Source organism: Ambystoma mexicanum, chromosome 7q (genome assembly GCF_040938575.1).
Source record: "Ambystoma mexicanum isolate Mex_15411 chromosome 7q, UKY_AmexF1_1, whole genome shotgun sequence".
NCBI lineage: Eukaryota > Metazoa > Chordata > Amphibia > Caudata > Ambystomatidae > Ambystoma > Ambystoma mexicanum.
Window position 1 is genome coordinate 77555352 of NC_090941.1, and position 27735 is coordinate 77583086.

Genomic DNA, 27735 nt, shown 5'->3' on the forward strand with positions numbered 1-27735 from the left:
CCTTACTGGGCGAGTTGTTGGTTAGCAGGTGCTCATCGCTAGGAGGCCATGTGTAACAGAGATCAATATGTTTTCTACAACCGATCTTCACTGTGTCCCCACGCGCCTGTCGTGCATGGGAAGGCTTGAATGGTCAATACAAAATTAGTCATGTTATGCAAGACCACTCACAGTAGAAACCTTCCTTTTGGAAAGGGGAAATATCCTATTCTCAAGGTAACGTAATGTCAAACCTAAGAGCATATTTGGAATTATGTATAGGAACCAGGTGTGCAGTTTACTATGTATGTGTGTACAATATAGAAACTTACATTCAGTAATTCATATGAATGGGCATTAAGGTAGTGGGTGAAATGCTAATGGAGATCTGTCAGGGCACATTCAAGATGTAAATACATGAAGGTTGTATTGAGGACTAGAGAATTTCTGACACCATTTAAAATTACTTTGACAATGCATTCCTATAACCGTTGTCTCAGATTATTGATGTGTAGTAAGTGCTAATGAGAGCAATATAATGGATAATTGTGATTAGCCTTACATTTCTAGCAATGTTTTCCAAAAAATGCAGCAACAGAATAATCTGACAGGATTTAGGACTTGCAAATTCCAAACAACCCACACTGTAGATATGTGTTGGTGACTGAGGTAAGGCTTATCCAGGGAGATAGGGGTGGAAGAGGGGTAACAGTAGGGGGAAATATAAAAAAAACACCCAAAGTCATAAGAACAGGGTCAGGGGTTAACGTTTTGATGGTTGCTCTTAGAAGCAGGAATGATCTTTCCTAATGTAAAGAGCCCGATTCATGGAATAGTGCAAATTTATCCCCCAATGGCTGCACGTTGAGAACGACACTGCACGAGCCTGTGTGCAGAATGTATTCTGCATGTTCTGAATATTCATGGAATTGTTTGCGCAAAGCAACCGTATACGCAAGTCGCAGCCGGAACGCCCCCAACACGCCCCCACACAAAGCAAAAACAACCAGAACAGCTTCCTTTGCGTGCTCTACGGGGTGTGAATACACGCACCATTCAAACAGTTAGTGGGGTCCCTGCAAGCAGGACTGCATCTCAGGGACCCTGTGCTGGTTCCCCCATAACTGTTACCAGCACCACGACAACATGCGTACGATTTATTATAACTTGTGTAAAACTCTGAATATCTGCGTGTGAACCCATGTAAACCATTCCTGCACCTGGCTGCACTGCGTACACACAACCCTAAATTGGATCGGAACCACGGCTGCATACACGCACCCCTAAATCCAACATCGGATCTTACCTCTGCGCAGTTTTATGTGCAAGTGTCTGTATGCTGCCTTGGGTGGCAGATAGTATGAGGGCTTTGCGTGGACATTTCCCAACCGAGAGGTTGCACGCTCAGATCCATGAATATGTATCATTCCTCGCAATAGTGGGCATGCCTGCGGGCCGTCCCTCATAAAGTCCACTTTTGCCTTCTTATTCCTCATTTCCCATGTTCCTCCCCTACCCTGCACTCCGCGCAAGCCACGCCCATGCTGTGGGTGGTGTCTTGCACAAGGCACTCAGTCTCTCGCAGTGATATGGGAGCCTGCGCGAAGTCTCCACAAAGTATGAAAAAGTACGGTGCAGTCCATTCCATGAATCGACAAACAGGATTTTTCACACAGTTTGGTATGCAAAGCCCCAATTTTTCATGCAGAATATTCCATGAATCGAGCCCAAAGTCTATCCCAATTTCATTCATCCTCAGAAGAAACTGCATCTGTTTAGATAGCTAAAAGCTGGAGCTGAAATTGCTTTGTTCTTGCGATTCTTTTGGTATAGGCCCTTAATTCACATCTTAGTATAGCTCTCCCTGAATCGGCCCATATTCTCTTTGCTCAGATCACTGGTTTATTATATCATATGTGACTGCTGTACTTCGATAATGTAAGGGATAGCGCTCATGCTAGGCAATGTTTACACTCGACCGGCCATACCATACATACTAGACTTTCTTGGCTCGTATCTACCACCTTCCACACCATTCTCACAGATTTCCTAAATCATGGCTCTTTTTAACAGTTCACTGTTAATCAACCCCATGAGAGGTCTCATACAACCAGGACGTAGTCCTAGAAGTAGTCATACTTTACATGGCGCATGCGCTATAGTGTCATTTGCAAATTCATTGATCTTCTAGGCCGCAGGTCTGCAACCTTTGCCTCGCCAGTCGTTTTAGACTACAACTCCCATCAGCCCTGCACAGCATTGTCCAAAGTGAGTGCTTATGGCAGTTGTACTCCAAAACATCGGTCGAGCCACAGGTTGCAGACACCTGTACTAGGCTCTTAACAAATGTCTGGATATGACTGGTCACTTATTAATCAGCTAATTCCTGACCCAGCTTAACAACATCTGGATGCATTACAACTTGTTTGTAGATCTTCTGCGCGGAACACACCATATTCCATATATACCATTGATCTGCCACCCGTGAGTACTCACTTTTAAAAGACGCAGATTTTGTGTCATTTTTGGCGACTGGAGCATTGACATAGGTGATTCTGATCCAGTGGGGATGCCGGGAGGTATCTCATATGGTCATTCAAGTTTGAGGTGTTCAGCGTGAGTCACACCTCCGTGATCAACACAGAGGTTGGTGAAACCAGTATGGGGATACAGCAAAATGTCTTAAATAATATGGCTGTCTTGTGGTCCAACATGTTTGAACTTCGAAGTAGAGTTTTCTGGAAAGGTTGAAAGTCTCACAGGTGTAATAAAAAAAGGAGGGCCTCAGAGAGGGAGGACCTCCTGCTGCCATTCCCCACAGGGCCCTGTAAAATGCTCCACTGCACTGCATGTTCCCATAGGGCAGTGGGGCATGCGCAGACAGCTTGCCTATTTGCTGTGCTCCATCCCTAGAAAGAGAACAAAAGGTTTGCATTATTCTTGGGGTGACTGGGCAGGTGGCAGAGAATAGTGAATAGAAGGGCGTTTGGAGGGGGTAACATCGAGGTGCAGGGGGCTGGGTTGCACCCCTCAAAAGGGCCTTCGAATATGCATGGCCCACTTCTGTGGGTGTTCACCTTGCCTTAGTATACAGAAGGCATTGGCTTGAACCCATATAGATCCCATTGCCTTTATAGCATGCCTAGTGTACATTTAGATTCAGCAAGTGTCATTTTTTGCAGAAAAACCACAAGTCGTCATCTCCAGTGTTTTCTTCAGAACAGGAACACCCATTCAGAATTCTAACTCCAGAATTTGATTTTGAGTCTGACTTTAATTTGTTTCAAATAAACATCAACGGACAGAGCCAGGTTTTCCAGAAATGAATATTTTATGAAACCATTTCAGACGCAGTTTCCATTTTCCAGCTTTTAATTGTGTTCATGCAAAGGCAGAACACAACTTTAGAATCCACTGTTTATTCCGGCCAGTTGACTTATCGCCATTGGCGTCGGCCATTTGCATGCTGTCCAGCGTGACCTTCATGTTTCCTTCTCTCGCCTCTTCATCCAATCTTCTCATAAACGTGGCACCAGAACCGGTGCTTTTCGCATTAGGTTTTTCAGACTAGTTGTGTGGAGTCCAGGTACGCACTGAGTACGAGCCAGAACCCCATTACCAGACGGTGTATGTTATTGCCATCGGTGCATCACAGTTTACATCAAGACAAGCTGTCCCGACGGCCTCTGACAGTAGTTGATCTCAGTCTTGGAAGCCGCATTCTAGAGTTTTCTAAATCCACTACAATGATGAAATGTGCATGATCCCAGAGCCAACCTCCATGTAATCCAACCAGTAGCACTCTAGATGTGCATGTAGATCGATGGTAAACACGCCTTCATATCCAAAGTGATTTCTCGCTTTGGTTTTCTGATCAGCTGGTTGGCAGCTTGAGCTTGGTGTGATTATGATGGACAAAATCACCAGCGCATGGCACACCAAAGTGAAAAATTAGAGACTTTGTACAATCTGGCAGCCATGTTTTAAGTTAGGAGAATGTTATTTTTTTTTTCCTTTTGGCTGTGTGTTTGGGGAATGTTTTTTGTACCATGACAAAAACATCTGTTGGAAAACTCGTGGCCATGGGCTTTCTTCGGCACAATAGAGATTGGAGAATGTGTCATTATCAGGGTGATATCCTCCCGAGACAAGTATCATCATATCATTTGAATGTGCTGAAAGTATATGTGAAATGCTGACATTAATATTGTTCAGCCTTGAAAAAGCACCAGTTCTGTGAAATATGTGACAAACTCTAGGCGAAAAAATTGTAACAAGTGTTCTAATAATACACAATAATAGATATCAATTCAAAGCATGAAAGAACCTTATTGACAACTTTATGAAAACTCATTCACATGCCAACATGAGTGAGGACTATATTTGCCATTTTTGTGTTTTCCAGACACGATGCAGGGCCTGGCTTCTGGCATGTACAATCCACCCCCATAAGGAGCTAGCACAAAGTGCAACCTTGACACCATCCAAACATTCGTCCATGGCTATCGTGTTGAAGACCATTTTGATTTGGGAGTTGCATTGAGTGGCTTTTGTTCTAACTGTAGACACCACTTGTAGCTGCCCACAATGTTCTTTTTATGTTGGAAATATCTGTGGCTCATAAGTCATGTCCACTGGCGCGTGGCGCTTTATTAAAATTGAAATAAATAAAGATAAATAAATAATAAATAAATAAATGTCCTTATTGGGTCACCCGGCATTGGTCACAAGTACTGACCACCCTCTGCTGGTATGTCCTACCCTTGTCCATCTTCTGAGACTCTGCTCTTCCCTGCAATTTATTGAGGAACAGTGATTACCCACGCAGCATCAAATCGGATGGGTTTGCCTTCCATTATGCTGTTGGTGTCTGTCTGGTCCTTTGTTGTTAATTTTCAAGCATCTATCTTGCCTGCTTTTCTTTTACTCATCCTGCGTGGAGCTGCCGGACCACGCTCCTGTCTCACACCGGCCTGGATGTGACGAACTGCATTCAGAACTTGTCCATGAATACAACAGGGGACAAGTGAAATTTAGAGAAATCAAACTGTTGAAAAAGTAAAAGTTTTTCATGTGGAAACGAAGTCCTTCCCCATTACCCAGTGAGCAGCATTTTCTGCCAACGTCTTGCCCCATCTTCTTTCTTGTCGAAGTAAAAAAAAAAAAAATAACGAAATATGATTTTTGATCCCCCCCTTTCATTGGAGCATACGATTAGTGGTTTGATTGCAAATGTATTAAAGTAGATCAATTAATTGGATTTTAGTATTGCATTGTTCTCACTTCCGTAATGTTGGTAGTCATAATTGTTCTTCTGATATTTTCTCTAACACTCTGAAGCTGGGGCTCCCTGCATGAAAGGGATATAGCCAGCAAAACGCAATTGGAAGACTTCTGCCAGATTAAGCCTTGAAGACCAAACTCCGCTGGAATGATCACACTTCCCCTGGCTCCACTTTAGCACATAGAGCTAATTCGATATGATCATGTCCTTCAGTAGGCTCTAGGGGTGTGTTATCATACCCACATGAAGGGCTCTATTTTCCCAGAAAACCTCAAGAGAGATGTCCATGTTTACACTCGGCCTGTCAATATCAAGGCGTTATTTTCTTGGTCTGTAATAACATCGTGTACATAAAACACAACCTTCCTCTTACGGCTGTTCATATTTCCAGACCTTCTCCTTGGACTGATTTTAGTCACAAATCTATTCAAGATTTATCTTTGCTAATTTCATAGATGAAACCTACTAGCTACTCCAGGAAACATCTTTTGGCCAAAATTGGGAAGGAATCCGTTTTTTATTGATCTGTTGTTATTATGCATTATTTAACTTCTCTTAGGTAATGGTGCTTTCTCAAAACATAAAAAAAATGCTATATCACCCTTCTTTTAAAGAATCTTTCTTTGGACGCAGACACCTTAACTATCAGCCTGTTATTGCTTTTCCTTTTCAGGGCAAGGTTTTCAGAAAAGTGGGGAAGCTCAGTACGTTTGTATTTTAAATAATCTCTTGGTTCCCTGCAAATCTGGCTTCTGGTTTGGCCTTAGTGTTGGGACCGCTGTACTACAGGCTCTGGATGCGAGGAGACCAGTCATCTCCAGTTCTTATGGCATTTTGAGTGTCCGCCGGGTCGAACCTTTTTCCTGTGCTATTGAACTAAACATTGGGCTGTCTGGCATCCCAATACATCAGTACGTTGTGTGCGTCATCCCAACAGGACACCCTTCTCTATTAGGAGAATCAAGGTGTGGACAGCTTCTTGCTTACTGAAGATAACTGACACCAATCCAAGTTTTTATTATTTGCTTCCCCTAATCCCTGTTGCATTTACGATTAGCATCTTCTTCTGTTCTAGGTGCACCCTCTCCACCTACTATTTCAGCAAAATGATATTGTCTTGGGAAGATAGGTCAGGGGCAACGTGCTCGACCTGGAAGGAAGCAAGACGACGATCCCCGGGTCGCGCTTAGAAACCTCTGGGTATTAAGTTTGTTATAAATAACCTATCACATCACATAAGATTTCACTTTTGACTGCATTTCAAACTGTACTGCTCATGCTAACACTTTGGTGGGCTCCTCTTTCACTTATATGCTCTCAAATCTATAGTCTTTGATTCCCAATTCAGTTCAAGCTCTCATTATTTCTAAAACTGACACAGGTAATGCGGGGTGTTGTGAATTGCCTTTAGTAGCGCCGCCCTCAAGCCTCTGAAGGATGTTCCGCAATCTGTGGTGAGGTTGGTTGTTGGAGCAAGGAAATGTCATAGGATCACGCCTACTTTCACAGAGGACAATTGGCTTCCACGTGAGGTCTGCTGTCCCGTAAAGTGACGTTTCTTGTGCATAAGGTCGTATATGCCAAGACATTTTATTTGCCAAGGGATTTGGCTAATTATGGGTTGAGTTTCAGTGAGGACTGAGCAACTGGGATCCTCTCCAAATGGAAGTCCCTAAATTCTACTTCTCTTTTTCCAACATGGCTGCCACTTGCTGGAAAATGCTTCTGATTTCAGTTTGCGCTATTCCTTATCTATTAATAGTACCAAATAGATAAAGAACATAGACAATGGGATATATTAGGAATTGTTATTAGTTCTTGTAGTTATAAGGGTTGACCTCACAGTGCCTTCACTCACTCATTCATTAATTTATTATGATACCTATGTTTTAATCTTCTAATTCTTTACTATATGTGCTTTTTGTATCAGTCTGTGCAACAACAGTGTTGTGTTTACTTAATATATGAAAACGTTTCATGATAGAATAATAATAGCACAATCTGGGGAGCATCTCTAAAAAGATTTATTTTCCACATTCACTCTTCTCTGGCCATGCATTATTCTATGACTCAAACTAGGTCCTCCCTGGCCGTGATGAATTTTTGTCATTTCACATAGCATTTGACCTGGGGTCTTCTTGATCTGAATGTCAAACCCAATCTGTAATCTTTAACACAAAACAAGATAACTTGCTCTCTCACCAATGAACCCGCGCTGTGGTCTTTGCTCCCCTAAATTTACCTCAGCTGGCATCCTGGTACGGAGAACCCAAAGATATATGGGACCTGCACATTTTTGTTGCGCAATCAGAACCATAACAAATGGTACATTGAAATAACATGTCGTAAAGTCATTATGCAGTTGATTCCCATTATAATACCTCTGCTGAAAGGATTTAAACAATGCCAGAATTAATTTGAATAAAATTATCGTTTCTTACTATTATGTTTCTTTCCTAATTTCTGTATGAGAACTGAATTTAACCAGCTAAAGTTTTTCCCATTGAAATGATTGGATTCAGTCAATTTTCAATGTGATCAATTGCTGTTCTGGCCTTCTAAAACTCCCTGTAATCAATTATGTAAGGATCGAGGAGGGTACGAGTAACTGGTTTTTGTTAGAATGAGTAACCAGGTCCTATTTGCACTCTCTATTTTTACATCTTGTAGCTGCTAACCTCCTTTTGTGCAACCATCTCCCTCAAGCTTCAGATCCATCTGCTTCTTGGGCCTGCTCCCGGCCCCACTTGCTCTCTTCTCAATACCCCCATATTTCCCATTCCCTTGCTCCCCCCCGCTCCCTGTGCCGAAACATATTGCGGTCCCTTCCCTACCCAAGCCCTTTTCACGCATCTGCTGCCTACAAACCCCACTGTCTCCTTACCTGCCCACCTGCCTCGGTCAGCCATTATCTCTCAGGAGGCACGCCTGTGCAACGTGGTCAGGCTGCCCGCCACACGCTGGCGGGTGAATCCAGGTTGCCCTTTCTGACTGGGTACCATCAATAGCAGCTGAATGCACGGGATATCTGGTAACGGCTCTGGAGTTTGCAGGATTTCGGATGATCGGTATGATATAATGGGACAAGATGCAATATTCCCAATGGCAAAATTGTAGTATGTTTGGACAACTCTCCCACACTCTTTTAAGACCAGTACTCCTCATTTATTTGCATCATTGGGAAATCCGCTTTGCTCATGTACTGTTCGAAACATGGAGTTGTAATAATATTCAAAGATGTAGTTTAGCCCTCCAGGATCTACAGCAGGCTTTTCTTTTTGAGACTAATTGATAAAAGGTCAAAATCTTGAGTCAATATAAATATTGTTACATGCCAAACTGCAGGACGTGGCCATACAAGTCTTGTGCAAGCCCTATCACGTTGTTGCGACACCTGCAGGTGCTACGATCGGCCAGTTTTTTAATCCATAGTTACGCCAAACACTCCCAAACTCCAAGAATTCCTCTCTGACCCCCATTAGGCATTTCTGGAAAATTCTACATATACTTTCTCAGCGTGGCATTACAGGTAGAGCTGGGCCTTTTGTGGGATTACATTCTGTGCAGATCTTTTGGTGGAAAATGCACCTACGCCCCCACTAAATCCTAATTAGAATGTGGAAATATGGGATTTTGAAGAGTGGTCCTACAAAATATTGCAAGTTTGCCAAAGGATGTGTGCCCCTCTTCACAATTCATCTTCCCCCTATGCCAGTTGTTTTGGCGTCACATGTGTTGCCTATAGTCCTCCCTCCCCTCCCCCAAGGAGGGTCTATACTGTGCAAACTGACCTTACACGTACGTAGTGGTCACGTGTGCTCTTTGCCTCACAACATCTACTTGGGTGGAGGGCTGGTGCCTGCTAGCATGAATGCAGATTTCAGGAAACATGCCTGAAATGGCCCGTCTGCTTGAATGCTTGCGGAATATTTCTAACCCTACCCGAGGAATGGAGAAGTTAAAGTACTGACAATCGCTTGCTTTGCAGGAGCAGTTTTGTGTGGGTTTCTGGAAGGCTGGCAGAGGTCTCTAATAACTATCTACTTTGTACACTCCATCGCTCCAGAACAGAGTCTGGCCAGACTAGGCTCACAGGGACCCAACTAAAAGGGAAGCACCTTCATGACCCACTCCCTCTCTGAATCAAGCATGCACTCTACGCTTTGCTGACCACAACGTCTAGGCACACCCCTCCAGACACAATTCCTCTCTGAAGAGAAGTGCAGGAGCATTTAAATTGCGCACCCACACGGTAAACAACTCGTAATGAAATGGCCCTAGTATGCATGTTCATTCTTTATTTATCAACTCAAAATGTATGTGGGAATGTTTCATATATGTACCTAAAAACAGCAGTAATTGATGATCTACTGTTTCAACATGTAATGAAACCTACCAATGCTATTGGTAAAATGAAGCACTGTATTAACACCCTGTAGGCGCCCCTTGACCAACCAGGTTTAGAGTGCTGGCTTTAGATGGTGATGTGATCCTAGTACTATTGAGAGCTTCTTCTCTCTTCACTTTTTTCCCTTCCCACACTCCTCCTCACTGCACATTCTCCGCCTCTTCTATCCCCGTTTGTCTGTGGCTCTCCACGTTGTTTTCTGGGGACCGCGCCACTGGAAGCAGGAAGGGGAGCATTTCTTTAGAGTTCCTTTGCTTTTGGTGACCATTTTGGAGAAACACGCTTGCATGCACCAACACTTTTCCAGAAATTTAATATTTTTTACTGAACAGCAGTGTGCGAATGTTGACAATATCCATCGGGGCAGTCTGCACCAATTGCGGCAGACCATGTTAAAGTTCTCCCTTTATCCGGACCCTTTTAATTGGGGCTGACAAGCGATTATCAGCAAACATAGCTGCACATTTTGGTATTATATAAGAAAATATAATAATCTGTGATGGATCAACACTTTTCTTATTTGCTCCAAATTCGGTGTCTATATAAATATAGTGCTAGGAGGGAGCACTATCTAGGTGTAATATTACACTTGGGTTATATTACTGTTTTGGTCAAATTCTTTACTGCGGTAAGATAGCTGCAACAGCTGGTGTACTGGGGCTCAGCCCCTGCCTCATCCTTAATATGTACATTTTAGTTGGTCTACTCCACTAGTGATTGCACTTAGCCAAATAATCAATACTGATTTTGTTAAAAGGAAAACATGGATGGCCTCCTGCTTCTTAATCACTGAAAGGCTATCCTCAATGTATCAACAAGTCTGTAAGAATATCTTGTGCCCTAGCCCTCACTACTGGAGTACAAAAACTAAACATGTCGATATAAATATGGGCACACAGTATGGAACAAACAAGAACAGTGTTTTTGCACCACGAAAGGACACTTTTCAGATTTCCATGGAGCTCAGCATCTTTCCCTTGATAGCATTACTATCCTTTAAATCTCTAGTCTTTATTATTTTGGAATATTTTTTGGGCTTATTTTGCATATTTACACATGGGGGTGGGTTGCATACGAGTGAGTGTATCAATGTATGGAATGTGAAGTGGTATTATATAGCGCCCTTCTGCCAATCACGTGAGCCTTGCAGCGCATAACACACCCGTGCACAACAGAGAAGATGCTTTTAGATGCCCATTTGAGGAAAGAATTTAAAAATCGTGCTCGCTGTAGTACGAGGAGCTACTGGAACAAGCCCATAGTAACACACCTAAACCAAAAAAACCAGCCTTTTAAGTGAAGCCTAAGCCCGCCCTTTAGCGCTCCTTAATGCAGCTCACTTATGTATTTTCCTTGGATTAGCATGTACATCCTCACACTGCAATCATGTCACGGGCAGGGCGCCAAGTGTAAGACTCTGGTTGCTTTGATGCAGAAGGGCTGGGGTGAAATGCAGCACGTGGAGGAAATATCCGGCCCCAATCGTAATATTTCACGACTATAATTAACCTCCATATAGACAGTATTTGCTTTGTTCTGTCTCTAAAAGGTCTTACGCGCAGTGCTGATGCATGCGAAGCAAGACGACTCTTAAAAGTCAAGTATTTAATCTCGTGCCAACACTTTCTTCAGCTCAAAAATGTACATTTTGTATCATTTTCTTTCATTTTTCTTTTTTTTTTACGTCTAGGAAAACTACATAATTCTTCAAGGCTTGACCTTTTCATGCAAATACAAAGTCACTGTTCAGCCAGCAAAATCCAAGGGCCAACTAAAGGCAGAAAGTATTTTCTTTACTACACCCGCCTGCTCAACTCTGAAAGGAAAAAGTCACAAGCACATCAGTTGTCCAGGAGAAGGCGGTAAGTTTGCATCTTGGGGGCTTGCTCATAAGCAGAACACATTTTACATTTTATAATCTCACGTTTTTATATAGTGCTTCCAGGAAGACTGTGTTGTCTTCTAAGCTCTTTATTAATGGAAACTGGGGATCACACTAACACTCTGATGATGAATGGTTATGATAACAAACATTTAAGTTTCATGGGGATCATTTTGTTGCTTTTGGGCTTCCTGAATTATCATAGCTGCCAACCGGTCCCATCGCATGAGGAGCATATGCTGTCAATGAGGATTCTATAAAAATAAAATCAACACTTTGCATGCTGGGACTTGTAGTTTTGCGTTTTCCGCTATAAGCGCGCACACTTTTCTTAAAAGCGTAGGCTGGATGAAATGGATCATTTTGACATGGAACAATATGGTAGCTACAGTCAGTGAAATCATGATCTAGAAGTATAAAGTTGCCAACCAGTCCCAGTCCTGATTTTGTAGCCAACAGCTTTCTGCACGTCTTGACTTGTATTTTTTAAGTTCCCCTTATACATTTGTGCCTATCCCAGAATCCAACGTGTTCTTAGTAAAAAAACAAAAACAGAACTGATTGCTAGGGGAATATAGATCCCCCCTCCACCCCTGTGACATGGGGACAAACTTTTCTTTTCTCTCAAGTGAAAACACAATCATCAATCACTTACTGGAAAGTGCTGAGACCACCCTTTTATTTATTTTTTATTTATTTATTTTGATTATACGCCCAAACCCTTGGGTATCACAGCGTTGGTTACATACATTTTAGGAATATTAAGCAATTACATACATCTTGGTCAGTTACGTAGAATTTGGGTGTCTTGGGCAGTTACATCGGTGTAAAAAGACAGGTGGGTTAAAGAACAGATTTTTAGTCGTTTCTTGAAATTTGGGAAGGAGGTTTCGTTGTTGATGTGGGAGGGAAGTGAGTTCCAGATACGAGGAGCTCCGTGCCCAACAAAACCGAAATAGTTATCTTCCTGAGAAGTCAGAAGATCTGACCCATTTTACAACCCCCAAAATCCTAAGTGGCTTCTTGGTACTGCTGCCTTCGTTCTCATGACACATCAGTGATCGAGGACGCGGCAACCTGCATCTCCAGATGATTTGACCATCATAGTCATTGGCAAGGTACCATAGAGTTGCTGGCTAAAACATCTCGGGAGCCACCAGTGGGAGGAGTGTTCATCATGAGAAGTCCCAGTTAACACTGCTGCCTATTGTACGGAAACATCATAGTAACAAATTACTAATTTAAAGGCCGCTATTTGATGTTCCATGCCTCATCCCTGTTGCTAGGGGTCAGCAAGAGCATTACTTTTATTATCTCGCCCTCATGTGCATCAACTGGCAGCAATTGAATTCAATTGTACAGGCCAAATGGAAGAACCAGCCTACAAATCATGGGTCAGAGCAGATCCATTGTGTTACCCACACCCTTTTATTTTTACTCACTCTGCCTACATTTACTCCATTGCACTGGGCGTTAATGATACCAAAACATATTTTTCACTTGCATCCGCTCTCTGGATCACCATCCCATTTTTGGAATGTTCTTCGCAGAATGAGATCATGAAGATAGCTGTAGATTTCAGTCCCCAAATTTGCTGCACGCAAACATTTATTGCAAGAATGCTTATTCACATTATGCAGTGGTTGACCGGTAGTTACTTACAAAGGGCACTACTTCTGGTAATACCATCAAATGCATTTACCTTTACGGCATGTGTAAGAATGCGCAACACAAAGAATCTGCATGATTTTGAGTAATGCGGGTCCTTCTGATATTCCCCATGATGAGGTCTACAGAACACCATTGAGGGAATAACGTATTACCGCATGCACTAATGCGTTTCTGTGGAGAACATATCTTCCTCACAAAAGCAGGTGGTTAGGAAGAATTTCGGTAATGAAACTCATAGTTTGGCAGAGCAGTAAAACATGAAGTATTCAGAAATACCACAATTTATCACTACCGTCAAACTTATCATCACGCCCAAAGAGTATGCTTTGCCAAATTGTGTGGGGACGGGAATATAGTTTTGCGGAATCTGAACCCCCAGGTGGTTTTTTACATCTCCTTTTCTTCCAACAAATTTTATTTCACAGTGTTATTCATCCAAAAACCATCCATATTATGGTGGGCTTAAAGAATGATAGATAAAAACCCCTTCTATCATATAATGTGTGAGTAGAATTAGGTAATTACGTGAACAAACATTGCATGTTCTGGCACTAGCTCATACCATTCTAAATCGCCGTAACGTACCATGACAACACAAGAAGTTCACCTCCAGTTCAGAACCAATTTGGGTATGCCCCCTTTGAGGAAATTGACCATCCGCATTGGGGGTGGGGGCGGGGGGATTCGCTCTCACCTGGGCTTTTTGAAATATTGAATTACATGGAATGATGGGAGACCAACCTCAGGAACATGCGTGGCGCTAATCCACACACTTTGCTAGAACTGTCTTTTGTGATATAAATAAATTACATATTTTTGATACAACCTTGACTGGACAGTGCCTTTTATCGTTGGGTAATAATTGCATTCTTGCTGTGTTGCCACTAACCAGCAATCCACAACCTTTCGGAGATAAGCCTGCCGTTTCATCCACGTTACCAAATTTGGACAAGGAGGTATACTTTTTACTTTTCCGTGAGTCTCGGGAGGATAGCTCAGTGGCAACGTGCTTGCCTTGGAAGCAAGACGACGCAGAGCAACATAGGTTTGATTCCCGGGTCCGCGCTTAGAAACCTCTGGGTATTAAGCGCGTTATAAATAACCTATCATGTCATGTTATTCCAATCAGTTCTGATCCCTTCTGGTCTATTAGAGTTGTGGGTCTGATTGATTGTTTAGAATCCAATATTCACCACTGTACCACTATTCACACAGTGCTAGTAATTGCAGACTTGGGGGCATCACTGCAAAGTTAGACTGACGCTTTATACGCATGCTGTGACGGATTTGCTGGCTCATACATTTTTGTTGTTGTTGCTTCCAGCGGTCTGCACCGAGCGATCCCTGATAATGGATCTTTTTCTTTGCTGCTCGTGTGGAGCTAATTGGAGTAAAGAAAAAACAGGAATGATGGCTAAATGTATATGTATGATGACTTTGTAGCAGGCTGGGAAATATTCATATTATAGGCCCTGCTAATGTTTAATGCCTGGTTTAGTCACAAATAATGCTAAGCTCTGTCACAGAGCTCCAGGATTCTTGAGGGACTAGAGTCTGGGGCGGGTACGTCAGGGATTATTATCGCCATGAGAAGTAAACTTGTTAAAAAAAAAAACAGCACCAAATGTTATCAATAACATTGTTTAAAAAAACAACATTCGAAAATGCAGATCTGCAAACTGAACTCAAGTGTTTATTTTTTGTCTTCTTTGCACAGTGATTGTTCTCCCTAAAGTGATGGCCAAGCCAGAGAATCTTTCTGCCTCCTTCATTGTGCATGAAGGAAACATCACCGGCCATTTCTTCTGGAAGTTGTCCAAGGCGAACCTTCATCAGCCCATGACAGGTTTCCAAGTGACGTGGGCGGAAGTGACGACAGAGAGCCGGCAAAACAGCTTACCCAACAGCATCATTTCTCAGTCGCAGATCCTGCCGGCGGTACGCAATATTAAACATTTTGAACACTGCATTAACTTTAACATATAGGATACATTTTGTGAATTGTGGTCTTCCAGAACGCTCAGGATTCCCAGTTTCTAAAAGCCTACCAGTCTATTTTTTGGGGGGAATTCTGGGACGTGTATTTTTGTATTTTCCATTTTAAATCTAGGACTCCAAATCCCAGAATTGCTAGCTCTGTACTTCTGTATTTTTAATGATTCATCAACAGTAAAGGTACATAGCTTTGTGTTTACAACTAGAGCAGCGTAGATTTAGTAATACCAATGGTTGCGGTAAATGTCTAGCAGTTCTGAACAGCTGTTCATACTTATATATTCCCGTTCAGATCCTGTTGGAAATACCAACTTCCATACGTACTAAGCCATGGACAAATTAACTCTTTTGTTTGCAAAAGACAAAGATCAAGAGTTCTATATTTAATTGCATGACCATCAAAAAATTAGTAGTTAGTGGAATCTAGCTTGAAATGTGTCCACCAACGCTTTAGCTTTAGATAAAGGAATTCATCAATGTATGCAATTATGAAACATTATTGGACCTCATTACAAGTTTGGAGGTAGCCTGCCTGTAACAGGCATGCTGTGCTTGCGGGTGCCTTTTATTCCACCAGGTCAGACCGGGTAAAATGAAAGTCACCCGCGAGCACAACTCTGAGTTTGCCGGTCTGGATACAACGGTACCAGCAAGCTTACCGGCACGGTTGTATCCGGACCGGCAAACTCGTAATGAGGCCAATTATTCTCTTTTTTCTGACATAGATCATATGTGCTCATTTTAGATGTCTAGCATTGATTGGCTGAGAATACTATTTCTGCAGAATACTGGGTCCTCTTATCTACTTTTCCAGTTGTTTTACTGGGACCTGTATTCCAGGACTTAGAGTTTTTGAAATAAGGAGAGACAATCAAGGGTAGGGGCCCTGAAGAGCAACCATACAGAACCCGAAAACCACTGGTTTTCCAGGTTATCCACTGACTAGGCAAAGAGCACCCAATTAGATTTACTGGGCCAGAGTCTCCAAACTTTATTTGGCACGAGTGATGCGATGCACTAGAAGCAAGCAGCTCAACTCACAAAGAGCATCGGAATCTTAGATGCACACGCTCACATGCCCTTTTTCCCCACTTCGCACATTTGTGCAAATTGGGGGATGCGTCTTTACATTTAAAAGTGCATCCCAAATGTACAAGTCCTTCTATATGCACAGAAATGAAGCACGTTCACCTGTGCCGGTTGGGAACAAGCACAAGGTGATGTGCACATCAGAATGTGGTCATTTATGACGCGGTCATGCATTCTTTGCAAGTATGACAACTACGGTTTAACCTGCAGCTGCCCGACTTGCGTTTCTATGTTCCTAAAATGCCCTTTTCACAGACCATCATCATGAAATGCTCTCCCAACACCCGCACGTATTCAAGTGGGCTGGTCAGCACATCATTTGTGCTACAGCTCAGCCCCCTGGCAATGTCCATGCCACCTTGCAGAATAAGGTGCCTTGTGCATTTCCGAAAACTAGGCATCTAAAAACAGCACATCCTTTGCACTATTTTAGGTTCCCCATTATTTGGAAATTCGCTCCACTGCAATGAAGTCCATTTTGTGCAGTTGCTCTGAGATCGTGGAGTGGCTTTGGACCTGGAGAGCCCTAACCTAAAGGATTTGGGTCAATGGGTGAACATCAGCTCCAGCCAGCCATTATTCTCGCTTCCTTGGATCTTCTGTTGGCTGAGCGGGAAGCCTAGATGGCACTTCCCTTGCTGCCCTGCCTCAGTCATGTGCCATTTCATGCGAGGGATGCAGGTAGAGCTTGATGCATGAAACATCTCATTCATTTCCTAGATGGGATTGGATGCAGATAAGATTGCAGGCCAGAATGCACAGGAAACATCATACGCAACTTCTTCTTAAAGCCTTAGAAGAGCGGACACTGTTCCAGGTAAAAGTGCAGGCAAGGGAATGCATATTTAATCATCATCAGGTGTGTATAGCTTTGTGCTGCCCCTTCTGTTGTTGAATGTGCTTCTGGAGTCTAGAAATCTAGGATACACCTTGAAGGGAAATCTCCCAATAAAAACAAGAATAATGGCCCTCTTACCATCACAAAGAATTGTTTCCTTAGTTTCTGAGGTTCCAGGAAAAGGACAAAACCACCACATTCGGCACTGGGCCCACTGCCCTCATTTTCTGCACCAGGTGCACTCTGAAGTCCTGACCAATGCAAGGCCTGATGGAGGAGGCTGCCTGCTTCCGGTATAACGTTGTTTCATTGACAGTCATTTTTACTACTGCCTTTTAAACGAGTACACAATTATGAAAAAGGTGATCAACACATTTTTTGCGGCGGTGGGAAAGGATAGATAAGGGGTTTGAGGGGTGTGGAATTGTTAAAAATAGGTGGGGTTTGGGCGGAACCCCCCAATAAAAAAATGTTGTACTCATTTAAAAGGCAGGCGTAGAAATGACTGACGACGAAAGAACATAGAACCCTGCTTCCATCGGAGACAGACAGGGTCAGCGATGAGATGCACTCCATAGATGATGTAGCCTCCTCCATTCAGCTCTGCCTGCGGACAGCTTCAGGCACTGTAGGTTCATATAGATGCGTGTCCTTCGGAGGGAAGAGGGTCTGGAGACAGTGTCCTGAGCCAGACTCTGCTCTATGATCTTCAAATACCATACAACAATATTGCAGCAAGATGCCATGGATGCAGGGGTCGTTTTTATGCAGGTTTTCCTTAAAGTAGCTTTACCACGATGGTCAGTGATATGCAGATGTTGGGCCTCATTACGAGGTTGGAGGCAGCCATGGCGGTATTAGCGCCATGGCTGCCTCCAAATCCTTACCGACTCCGCCCTGGTGAATGGAGCTATTACCGCCCCATTCCAAGGTTGGCGGGGGCGGTAATTCCCCATTCACCAGGGCCCTTCCCCATTCCCATTTGAGCCCCCATAGGGCTAAATGGGAATGGGGAAGGCACTAATAACAGTACTGCAAATTGCGGTACCGTTATTAGCTCCAAAGTCCCTTTGCGGGTCCCGTCCTTAACGCCTGGTAAAACCAGGCGTTAAGGGAGGACCCGCAAAGGGAACTCGTAGTAAGGCGGTAAGGGATTACCGGAAGTGGTGCCCTTACCGCTGCCGGTAATCCCTTACCGGCCACCTCGTAATGACCCCCATTGTGTTTTTAAAATCTTCTTATGATAGGTTACAATAAAATCTGCTTTCATTCCCTGTTTACACATCAGGCACAGGCATTGCTTATCGTGTGCTCTCACACATCAATTTAGATACGTACGGATAACATGCACAAAGTGGATTCATCTTCATGCTAAAACGCGTGCCGACTTGGAATCAAAATTATGCAACAGCATCCTATTGAAAACATGTTTCAGAAATTAACATCATGGAAAGTAATGACATGAAGCCTCACAACGTTAAGCTCTGGAGTAAATAATGAAAATTGGCAATACCGCAAAATTCCCTTGCCAAGTTTCTCATATTGGTAGCTCTTTAGCGATGTTAACAAATGAGCTGATTATTAAATTGAAAGCAGAAGGGGAGACATCTTTCCCAGTGCAGCAGCTTTGGCAGGACTATGGTTTGAAAAAAAAGCTAGGATCCTGACCAGGATAATGGTGTTATGGAGAATCACTTGCATTCATGACATTTGAAAGGATCAGCCTAAGGCTTTGCTGTTTTCACTATTTACAGGATCATTATCTGCTGACAGTGGCCAATCTGAGGCCCTCGATGCTGTATCGACTGGAGGTGCAAGTGCTGACAACAGGAGGAGAGGGACCAGCCACAATAAAGTCATTCCGAACACCAGACCTGCCACCATCTTCACCACCACACAGTGAGTGTCTGCTCTGACGAAAAGCCCAGAGAGATTGGTTATTATGCTTGAGAGGTTTAGATGCAGAATCGCATATCCCAAAATCTACCCTAGGCCGATATTTCAGCTATATATGGTTTTACTGGATCCAGTTGATGGTATGTGTGTTTTTCGAAATCTACTAGACTAATATGGCTAAAAATCCAGTTGCATCTTCAACATGGTTATTTCATTTTAATGTAATCATTCATTTCAGTTATTTGTATTTAGCCAGCAGATGGTATTTTTTTACCCTGTCTCCCATAAGTAGTCTATTATCCCAAAATCCTTCAGCAACAACTAGATTCAGTAGAAATCATTTATAACTGGTCAACCGGAATTTCTGTCATGGAAATTCGGGAGCAACGAGCGTGTGCAGAACAAAGGTATAGAATTGATTTCACAAGGAAGCCATTCTGAACCAAAAGGTTTTGTCTGCCATGACTTGTACTGGCTTCCAACAAGCTTCCAGTTCAATGGAGTCATTTTGCTTGGAAACCTCTACTCCACTTGGAATCCCAGCTGCTTGCAGAATCACCTAACTCTTTAGACGTCTGGTCATTTTGATCTTAGTTTCCTATGGCAACACTCTTTTTTCATCATCTTGTTTCTCACCAAAGGCTGGAGGATTGTGCCTTCCTAGGTGTGGCCTTAGCAATCAAATCCCACTGTAAGTGCTATGTTATGTTCTGTTCAATTTATTAATTCAATATCGAAACATGTCTGATAGAATCCAACAGTAAAATACATAAAGAAATGTAAGGCACGTAAATACTTATCGGGCAAAATACCAACTATATCACAACAATCCTACAATCTTCACATCTTTGTAAAAAAATTGGAACTTTAAAATTCAAAGAATTGAATTTGATTAAATTGGACATTCATATAACAATGGAAAATACACGATTCAGAAATGCGTTACAATTCGTATAAAAGAATAAAAAATTCTTCTCCATACACTTCATTTAACTACAGTGGGGCTAATTTTCGATGGGATGCACGTAAGAAACATGCGTAAGGCTTTTACGTATTTTACGCTTTTGCGCATGTTCTCACATCACGCCCCATTTACCTGCATTTGTACAGCAGAGAGAAGGCGTGAAACGCTACTTGCGTTTCCGCTGCCCTCATACTCTCTGCCATGTAAATACTTCCAGCATTTGCACCGGCATGGATTTTGAAACCGGTGCAAATGCTGTGGATCCCTATGCACTCTGCCAGCTTTATGCGCCAGCAAAAGCAGGCAGACCCCATAGGCAACCTTTGTAAACGCTGCCTGCCATGCGTACATGGCAGGCAGCGTTTACTCAGTATGCACTGTGGGGTGCAAAAGTGCAGGCCGTGTACACACAAATGGCCAAAATTCTGCAGCAAGGGTCCACCTACGTGTATGTCTAAACGTACCAGGTTCCCCGCCAATTAATTATGGGCTCATATAAAATGATCACCAGTGTGTCAAAGCTGGTGTAGCAAAAGGTCAAAACATTTTTTTAAATAGAATAACATAAAATCAGTCTAAATGCTATGTCTAGGTTCCTTAGTAGTTTAAGCAGCAAGTACAAAACGTTTGCAGTGTCAATTAGACCAGGGCACATGCTCGGATACCCGCAGGAAGGAGTAGCTAAGCTCTTCCACTTTGCTAATCGGACTGTTTTATTCTGGCCCATCAGCTATGCACCATCAGATTTAGTACTGTGATGCGTTGCTGCCTCAATGTATTCACTGCTAAATGCAAATAAAGACTGCTAGACCCTTTCACAATCATGCACTTTATATAAGCAATCTCATCAGCTTGAATCAATCCATTTTGTTGCATAACTTGCTGTGCACAAACACCCACTCGCTTGAAACAACTATTTTAAGGTACATGTGCAAATCGACATTTACTTTGGCATGTCATTCAAAACATATACGATTTGTTAGATTTCACCATGTATTGGTTATTGCCCCGATATGCAAAAAATATTTGTTTTTCAACTTTCTGTGACCCTCCCGTGCTCATCTATCGTTGGATGGCTTGTTATCCTCTAACACTCTGAGATAAAGGGAGAGTCACCAACTCGAAATTTAGATCCAGTTTACTTCATTAACCTTTTGGTAACCTAAAGGTTGATGAAATGTTGCTGTGCGTCAAATCGGACACCTTGCCAATTATTCTGCAGTATCTTAGATGGGTTGCCTCACTCCTGGGATTTTTCTTCCCCCCCACACTTACGGCCAACAATCTCCTTTCCTGCAGCTAGGTAGGGCTCAGCTAGTCCTTGTCAGACTAACACCCCTGAGCTAATCTTCGAATCCTCCCCGTCAAAGCCTTCAGCAAACCCTCTCAGCACACCTGTCAGCCAGCTCCAACTCCAACCACCAACCCTCCTAAATCCTACTCTTGTCCTCTATTTCAAATCCCCTCATTCATCCACGCCCCTCTGTACATTTTCTTTTCACTTCCCCACCTTCCTCATATGATATTGACTCTCCCCATGCCAGCTCATTTACTTTTCCAGCTCCTAGCTCAACCGATGGTGCCCTTTGAACAAGCTTCCCTTTCGCACAATCTCATGCTGCTTGCAGAATGTTACTCTTACATTCCTTTCCTTCGCCTCCTGTCCTAACTTTCACGCGCAATGATTGGTTTCTTTCAAGGCCAATCTCACTTCTGCTACATGCTCGGCCCACTATTAATCTGTTTCTTCATGAGGCACTGTTGTTCAGAATTGATTTTACTTGGGATTTTGAAAAGCAACTGTATGTATGTACCTGCAGCTATGGTAACCTCACTCTACTCACCTCTCAATTATACATGTTAATGTAAAATGTTAATGCACCTACTGCACACATTTCTTTATCTCATAAACTCTCTAACATTCCTTACCTTTCAAAGACAATGGGCCTCATTACAACCCAGGTGTTAAGGGGGTAACGGCGCCGTAAAAGATGTCAGCGCTCTTAAACCCTTAACGCCTGATTACGAGGTCCCTTTGCGGGTTGCACTTTAACGCCTGCTTTTAGCAGGCGTTAAAAAACCAACCCGCAAAGGGGCCTAGGAACTAATTACGGCACCGTAATTAGCGCCTTCCCCATTCCCATTGAGCCCTAAGGGGGCAAAAATGGGAATGGGGCGGTAATTCCGCTATTCACCATGGCGGAGTTGGTAATTTACCGGCGTCAACCATGGCGCTAATAGCCCAATGGGCCTCATTCCGAGTATGGCGGTAAGGGGTTAACGGCATCGTAAGGATGCCGGTGCCGTTAACCCCTTACCGCTGCATTCCGAGGTCCTTTAGCGGCTACCGCTAAGGGCGGCTGGTAAAACCAGCCGCCCTTAGCGGACCCGCTAAAGGACCAGGGAGCTAATAACGGGCCCGTTGTTAACGAGCCCGTTATTAGCTCCCTCCCCATTCCCATTTATTCCTATGGGGGCTCGAATGGGAATGGGGATGGCTTCCCTGAATTGGGAAATGCCGGGCCCTCCAAGGTTGGAATGACCCGGTAAGTCCCCATTCAGGGAACCTGGACCCGAGTTTGGAGGCAGCCATGCCGCAAATAGCAGCATGGCTACCTCCAAACTTGTAATGAGGCCCAATATTTTTCTAAAGAATTTGCTACTACAAAAATACACTTCTTGAACCAGAGAATGAAAGTGCAACTTGCTGTGTTCATATGCTAAAAACACTTCTTGAACCAGAGAATGAAAGTGCAACTTGCTGTGTTCATATGCTAAAAACACTTCTTGAACCAGAGAATGAAAGTGCAACTTGCTGTGTTCATATGCTAAAAACACTTCTTGAACCAGAGAATGAAAGTGCAACTTGCTGTGTTCATATGCTAAAAACACTTCTTGAACCAGAGAATGAAAGTGCAACTTGCTGTGTTCATATGCTAAATACACTTCTTGAACCAGAGAATGAAAGTGCAACTTGCTGTGTTCATATGCTAAAAACACTTCTTGAACCAGAGAATGAAAGTGCAACTTGCTGTGTTCATATGCTAAAAACACTTCTTGAACCAGAGAATGAAAGTGCAACTTGCTGTGTTCATATGCTAAAAACACTTCTTGAACCAGAGAATGAAAGTGCAACTTGCTGTGTTCATATGCTAAAAACACTTCTTGAACCAGAGAATGAAAGTGCAACTTGCTGTGTTCATATGCTAAATACACTTCTTGAACCAGAGAATGAAAGTGCAACTTGCTGTGTTCATATGCTAAAAACACTTCTTGAACCAGAGAATGAAAGTGCAACTTGCTGTGTTCATATGTTAAATGATCCTGGAACATATTGGTGCCAGATCCACCTACTTTTGTCACACATTGGACACATTCTTATAAATGTTATGCTAAGCTTGTGTGCTGTGCCCATCACCACTGTAGTGGTTTTACAGAGCAATACTTGCCTGTAAAGGTAAACATTTCGCACCAACTCGGGGTAGCTAGACAGTGGTCTGTGAGGGAAAGGAACTGGTCAAAGTAGTGAGAGGATGGGTGCAGTGGGAGTAGGCTAGAACTATATGGACACACCATTGGAAAAGTGTAAGGGTCCTGGAAGGGAGGGTATCTGATTTTGGATGCATGGGTGCATGTGTAATCCTAGATAATGGATTGAGCACAGTTAGTGGGCAAAGGAAATGGAGATTGGCAGATGTAAGGGTATGAGTGGGCATACAGGAGTAAACATTGAACCTGTTGATGAACAGATTTAATGTATTAAGCACAAAAGATTTGGCCACTTCTTGTTTCATCACTGGGAGCCAATACCGGCTTCACTGAAGGGGTGATCTGGCCTAATGGTGGTACAGTGATGTGATTAACTTTGACTGATATCATCTATTTTCTTTTTTTGACAGGGCATCATCTAAAACATCACCATCTGCATCACCACAAGCCATCCCCAGAAAAATACTAAGAACTTAACGGATAGTAGGGTAGATACAGAGATAACTGAGCAACTGGACACCGACGAGAGGACGGCTGAAGTGTATACATGTAGGAGCAATGCACCTTTCCCTCCGTTTCTAGCCAAGCTCGATTTCTCCTTCATTACAGTACCTACATTCGTCCTTACGAAGTATTACCTCTGGTCCCAAAATGTACTCGAGCATTATCCTGTCAGTGACATCTTCCACCAGTTCACGGATGGTTGCGTCACATTCCAGACGCTTTCTGGGGGCAACAAAGGACATATCTGTCTGCATTTGAGCTTTCCCGTCTCTCAATTTCCCTCAAAGGGTGCAGAATCTTTGGCCTCATCTGCAAAGTGAATGAAAAAAAAAAAGAAGAAGGAATGGATTCCACAGAGTTACACATTCTTCGCCTGTTACATGTTTCCGTAATGTTGATAGGAGCTGGGCACATTAGGCAGCAATCACACCATGTTTTATATTTATATTCGGTATTAGTTAACATTGGACAATTTAGCTACAATAATCTGTCTAAAGCCAATCTAATGTAAATCATTATGGAGACTTCATGGCTGTGTTCTGGAAAATGAAATGACTTTTTCAAAATGCTCTGCTGTACAGAAACTAACCTTTGAGTTCCAGGAGAGTACATTATATGACGCTGTCCATGGAAGGTTTGAGTCTCGGATGTAAAGTCACAAACGCTATAGGCCCGATGGAGGGATCCTACGTGGCTACATAATGTGTTGTCCTGGTCTGAACTGACATTGCACATTGATCGTGCATGTTGGAATACTCTGCCTTAGCGGAGACAATAGGTCAGGCTCCAGGGTAGGTCAGGCTGAAGGGTAGGTCAGGCTGAAGGGTAGGTGTGAAATGATGGCCCTAGGCAGTGGATTTCTTACAAGTTGCCAAGGCATTAAAGAGAAAAGGTTCAGTGCACCGACCTTGCCACTGCAGCATAGGCAAACATACAGGAGTGATACACTTTGTGAAAAGGAGTTCTTTAAAAAGGATTCTTAAGGTCCTACAACCTTCCTCTTCACAATATCAAATCATCCATCGACAGCATCAGCACAATTATCCACTTAAATGCCACGAGCACAATATTCCATAGACAGGTGTTGTCTGGTCCCTGCTGTTCTAGTGAGAAAATTCGTGGTTATAGACATAGAAAACAGACTTTTGCCTACCCTGTCTTTTATTTAAAAATGCATGTTATGAATATTGCTAATAGGCTCAAAGAAAAGTAAACATGAAAAGGAACATGTAATTACATAAGGAATCTGTCCACTAACGGACATTTCCTTTGTTGTTTAAGAAACTATGGCATTAATTGGAACCGGACATATAGAATGTTATTGACTGCCCATGTTCACATCGCTACTCCAGCCGGAGGTTGATGTCATTAATAGCATGCCGCAGAATTTCGCCTTTGCCTGATAAGGGGAGGAACACTTCCCTACCAAGCAGGGCATGACAGAACCATCACCGATAGATACATATTGCAAACTGCAATCTGCCATGCTTACTTTCTTTATAGATGAAAGCTGTTTCACTTTCTGGTCATGCCCTGACTGTTGATGTCATAGAAGCAGGGTAAGGCCATCTGTCAGATAATGTGATCTGTAGATAATATTTCATAAAAGAAAATAATGAATTCGAATTTGTCAAGATTGCATCGCCAGTAGTTTGATTACCTTGGTAATAGCTTTTGAAGCTCACCTCCATTGTTTGCGCATACCCATTTATTCACATTCTGACAACAGCCATATTGAATTCTGCCCTTGATAATGCTGATCCCTGGAGACACCATGTTGGTTCATTCTATAGCCACATGTTCGGATAAAAAATTCTATTTTACTACGACGCCATTTTAAGATTAATATTTTTTCTCTGTGTAGCCTGCTTAAAAACAACAACTCATATATGATTTAAACGAAAATGATCTGCCATCATTTCACAATCACCTGCACACAACATTTGTCTTAGCACAACACTTTCCAAACAAGGCTATTCATGCGGCACAGACCAACCGGACAGGGGTGTGTGCTCAATTGAAAGCTGACCTAATTCTGATTTCAGATTTAAAAATATTGTTTTACCTGACAGCAATAAGGCAAACATATAGATCACAATGACCTTTGAGTGCATTTGATGTGCTTTTAACAATTCATTCTGGTTTTGCAAGATATCCAAATTAAAATAAATGAGACACATTTGCAGCTGATTATTTTCATTGGAGAATATTTGCAAATTTGCTGTCCATTCTGGAAGCCCCAGAGGATTTGATCTATTCAGAGGGTGGAGAGTCCGAGCACAAAAATCATAACATATGACACACACGGTTGTACATGTGTTTAAGAAGGTCACTTTCCTCGTTTGCACAGTAGTCGTGCACTTTTGCCCTTGGTCGTTTGTCAGTTTTAAAAAAAAATATGCATTCACACCAACATCCCACCTAACCCACCCCCACCACCTTCAATACAAATATATACATTACAAATAAAAAAATCGATGAATACGACCACGTGGAAAAATGCATGAATAAGGTGCAAACGAGGAAATTGACCTCGGTAAAAACACGTCACACGGCAAATACACTGTTAGAGGGATGTAGTACTGGCCTCCAATGTTGCCATTGAAGATTTGTTTCAGGAAATATTTCTCCTATTTCATGGAAATTTGAAGAGTTTGTATTCCACACCAGCTTGAGTTGGATGTAGCCAAAGTCAAAAAGTCAATAGAATGGATGGTTCCATACTAACCTGGGTAAATGTAACCTTGCAAAAGGCACTTGGGATCAGAGAGGAATGGCATTTTTTCCAACCAAACGAGAGTCTGTAGTCTTCCACGCTTCCTTTGGGGAACATCAGTAAAACAATTGTTTTCAGTCCTACTATGTTTATCTGTAAAGATAGGTGTGACATATACTTATTTATTAATTCCTTTTCAAACCCAAATTGTGCTGACTTCCCCCCCACTCCGCTGTTTTTATTGGTACATGCGGGTATCGAACCACAATCCCCTTGACCGATCCCTTGCATTGTAGTCAGAGTTATGATGCCGCTGCATGTACTTGACAGAAAGTCTTTATTAAAAAAAATAAAAAAATGTTCTAAATGTAAATGAATTCCTGCAGATGTGGATTTATTATATATGGTTTTGCATGCCAAAACTCAGTGTTCTTTTCAAGGCATGAAATGTAATGGCCGTCTTCCCTCTCCCGGTTCTACTAGCGGACTACAATTCCCAAAGTTACAGGTAGACCATGTTACTGTATGTTGTTGTAGTGTGGCGATACAGAACTGAACTGGCTGTAGAAATCATGTTCCTATAACAGTCATTTAAAAGTCAATATTTATTTATGTATGTATATTTTTTTTCTTTTGTTGCGTGTATGTCCGCCCTGTCTTGTAGAGAGAAGATTAAGGCTTCTTGTAAAAAATATTTTGTAAAAAAAACAAAATGCAATTGTAAATAATGTCTGATATGTTACTCATTATTTTCATGTTAGAATTTGTACATACTGTTCAAGTAATAAACTGTCCTTAAACATGAACTCGCAGACGTTATCTTTTCTTCAGAAAAAAGCTTGTGGCGTCATGTCTATTTGCTTGGCGCCTTATCCTTAACTCACACCCATTTCTCACAATCTACATACCTTTGCTCTGTTCAAATGTCTGAAATGAATTCTGACTGAAATCTAAAGAAAGGGAAGCTCGTTTTTATGTAACCACAGAGTAGACAAAGTGAGCACATTTGGCCCAACCGAC

General features: G+C 42.5%; 1 protein-coding gene across 1 annotated transcript in view; it reads left to right on the plus strand.

Annotated features, from left to right (window-relative positions):
* ANOS1 (anosmin 1) overlaps positions 1-27521 on the plus strand; it is a 426084-nt gene extending 398563 nt beyond the window's left edge. The window contains exons 11-14 of the mRNA XM_069640752.1: positions 11362-11533; positions 14942-15162; positions 18901-19045; positions 23906-27521. Coding sequence (XP_069496853.1) covers positions 11362-11533; positions 14942-15162; positions 18901-19045; positions 23906-23964 — 597 coding nt within the window. The 3' untranslated portion in view covers positions 23965-27521. The remainder of the gene's footprint in view (positions 1-11361; positions 11534-14941; positions 15163-18900; positions 19046-23905) is intronic.
* Positions 27522-27735: the final 214 nt, after the last annotated feature.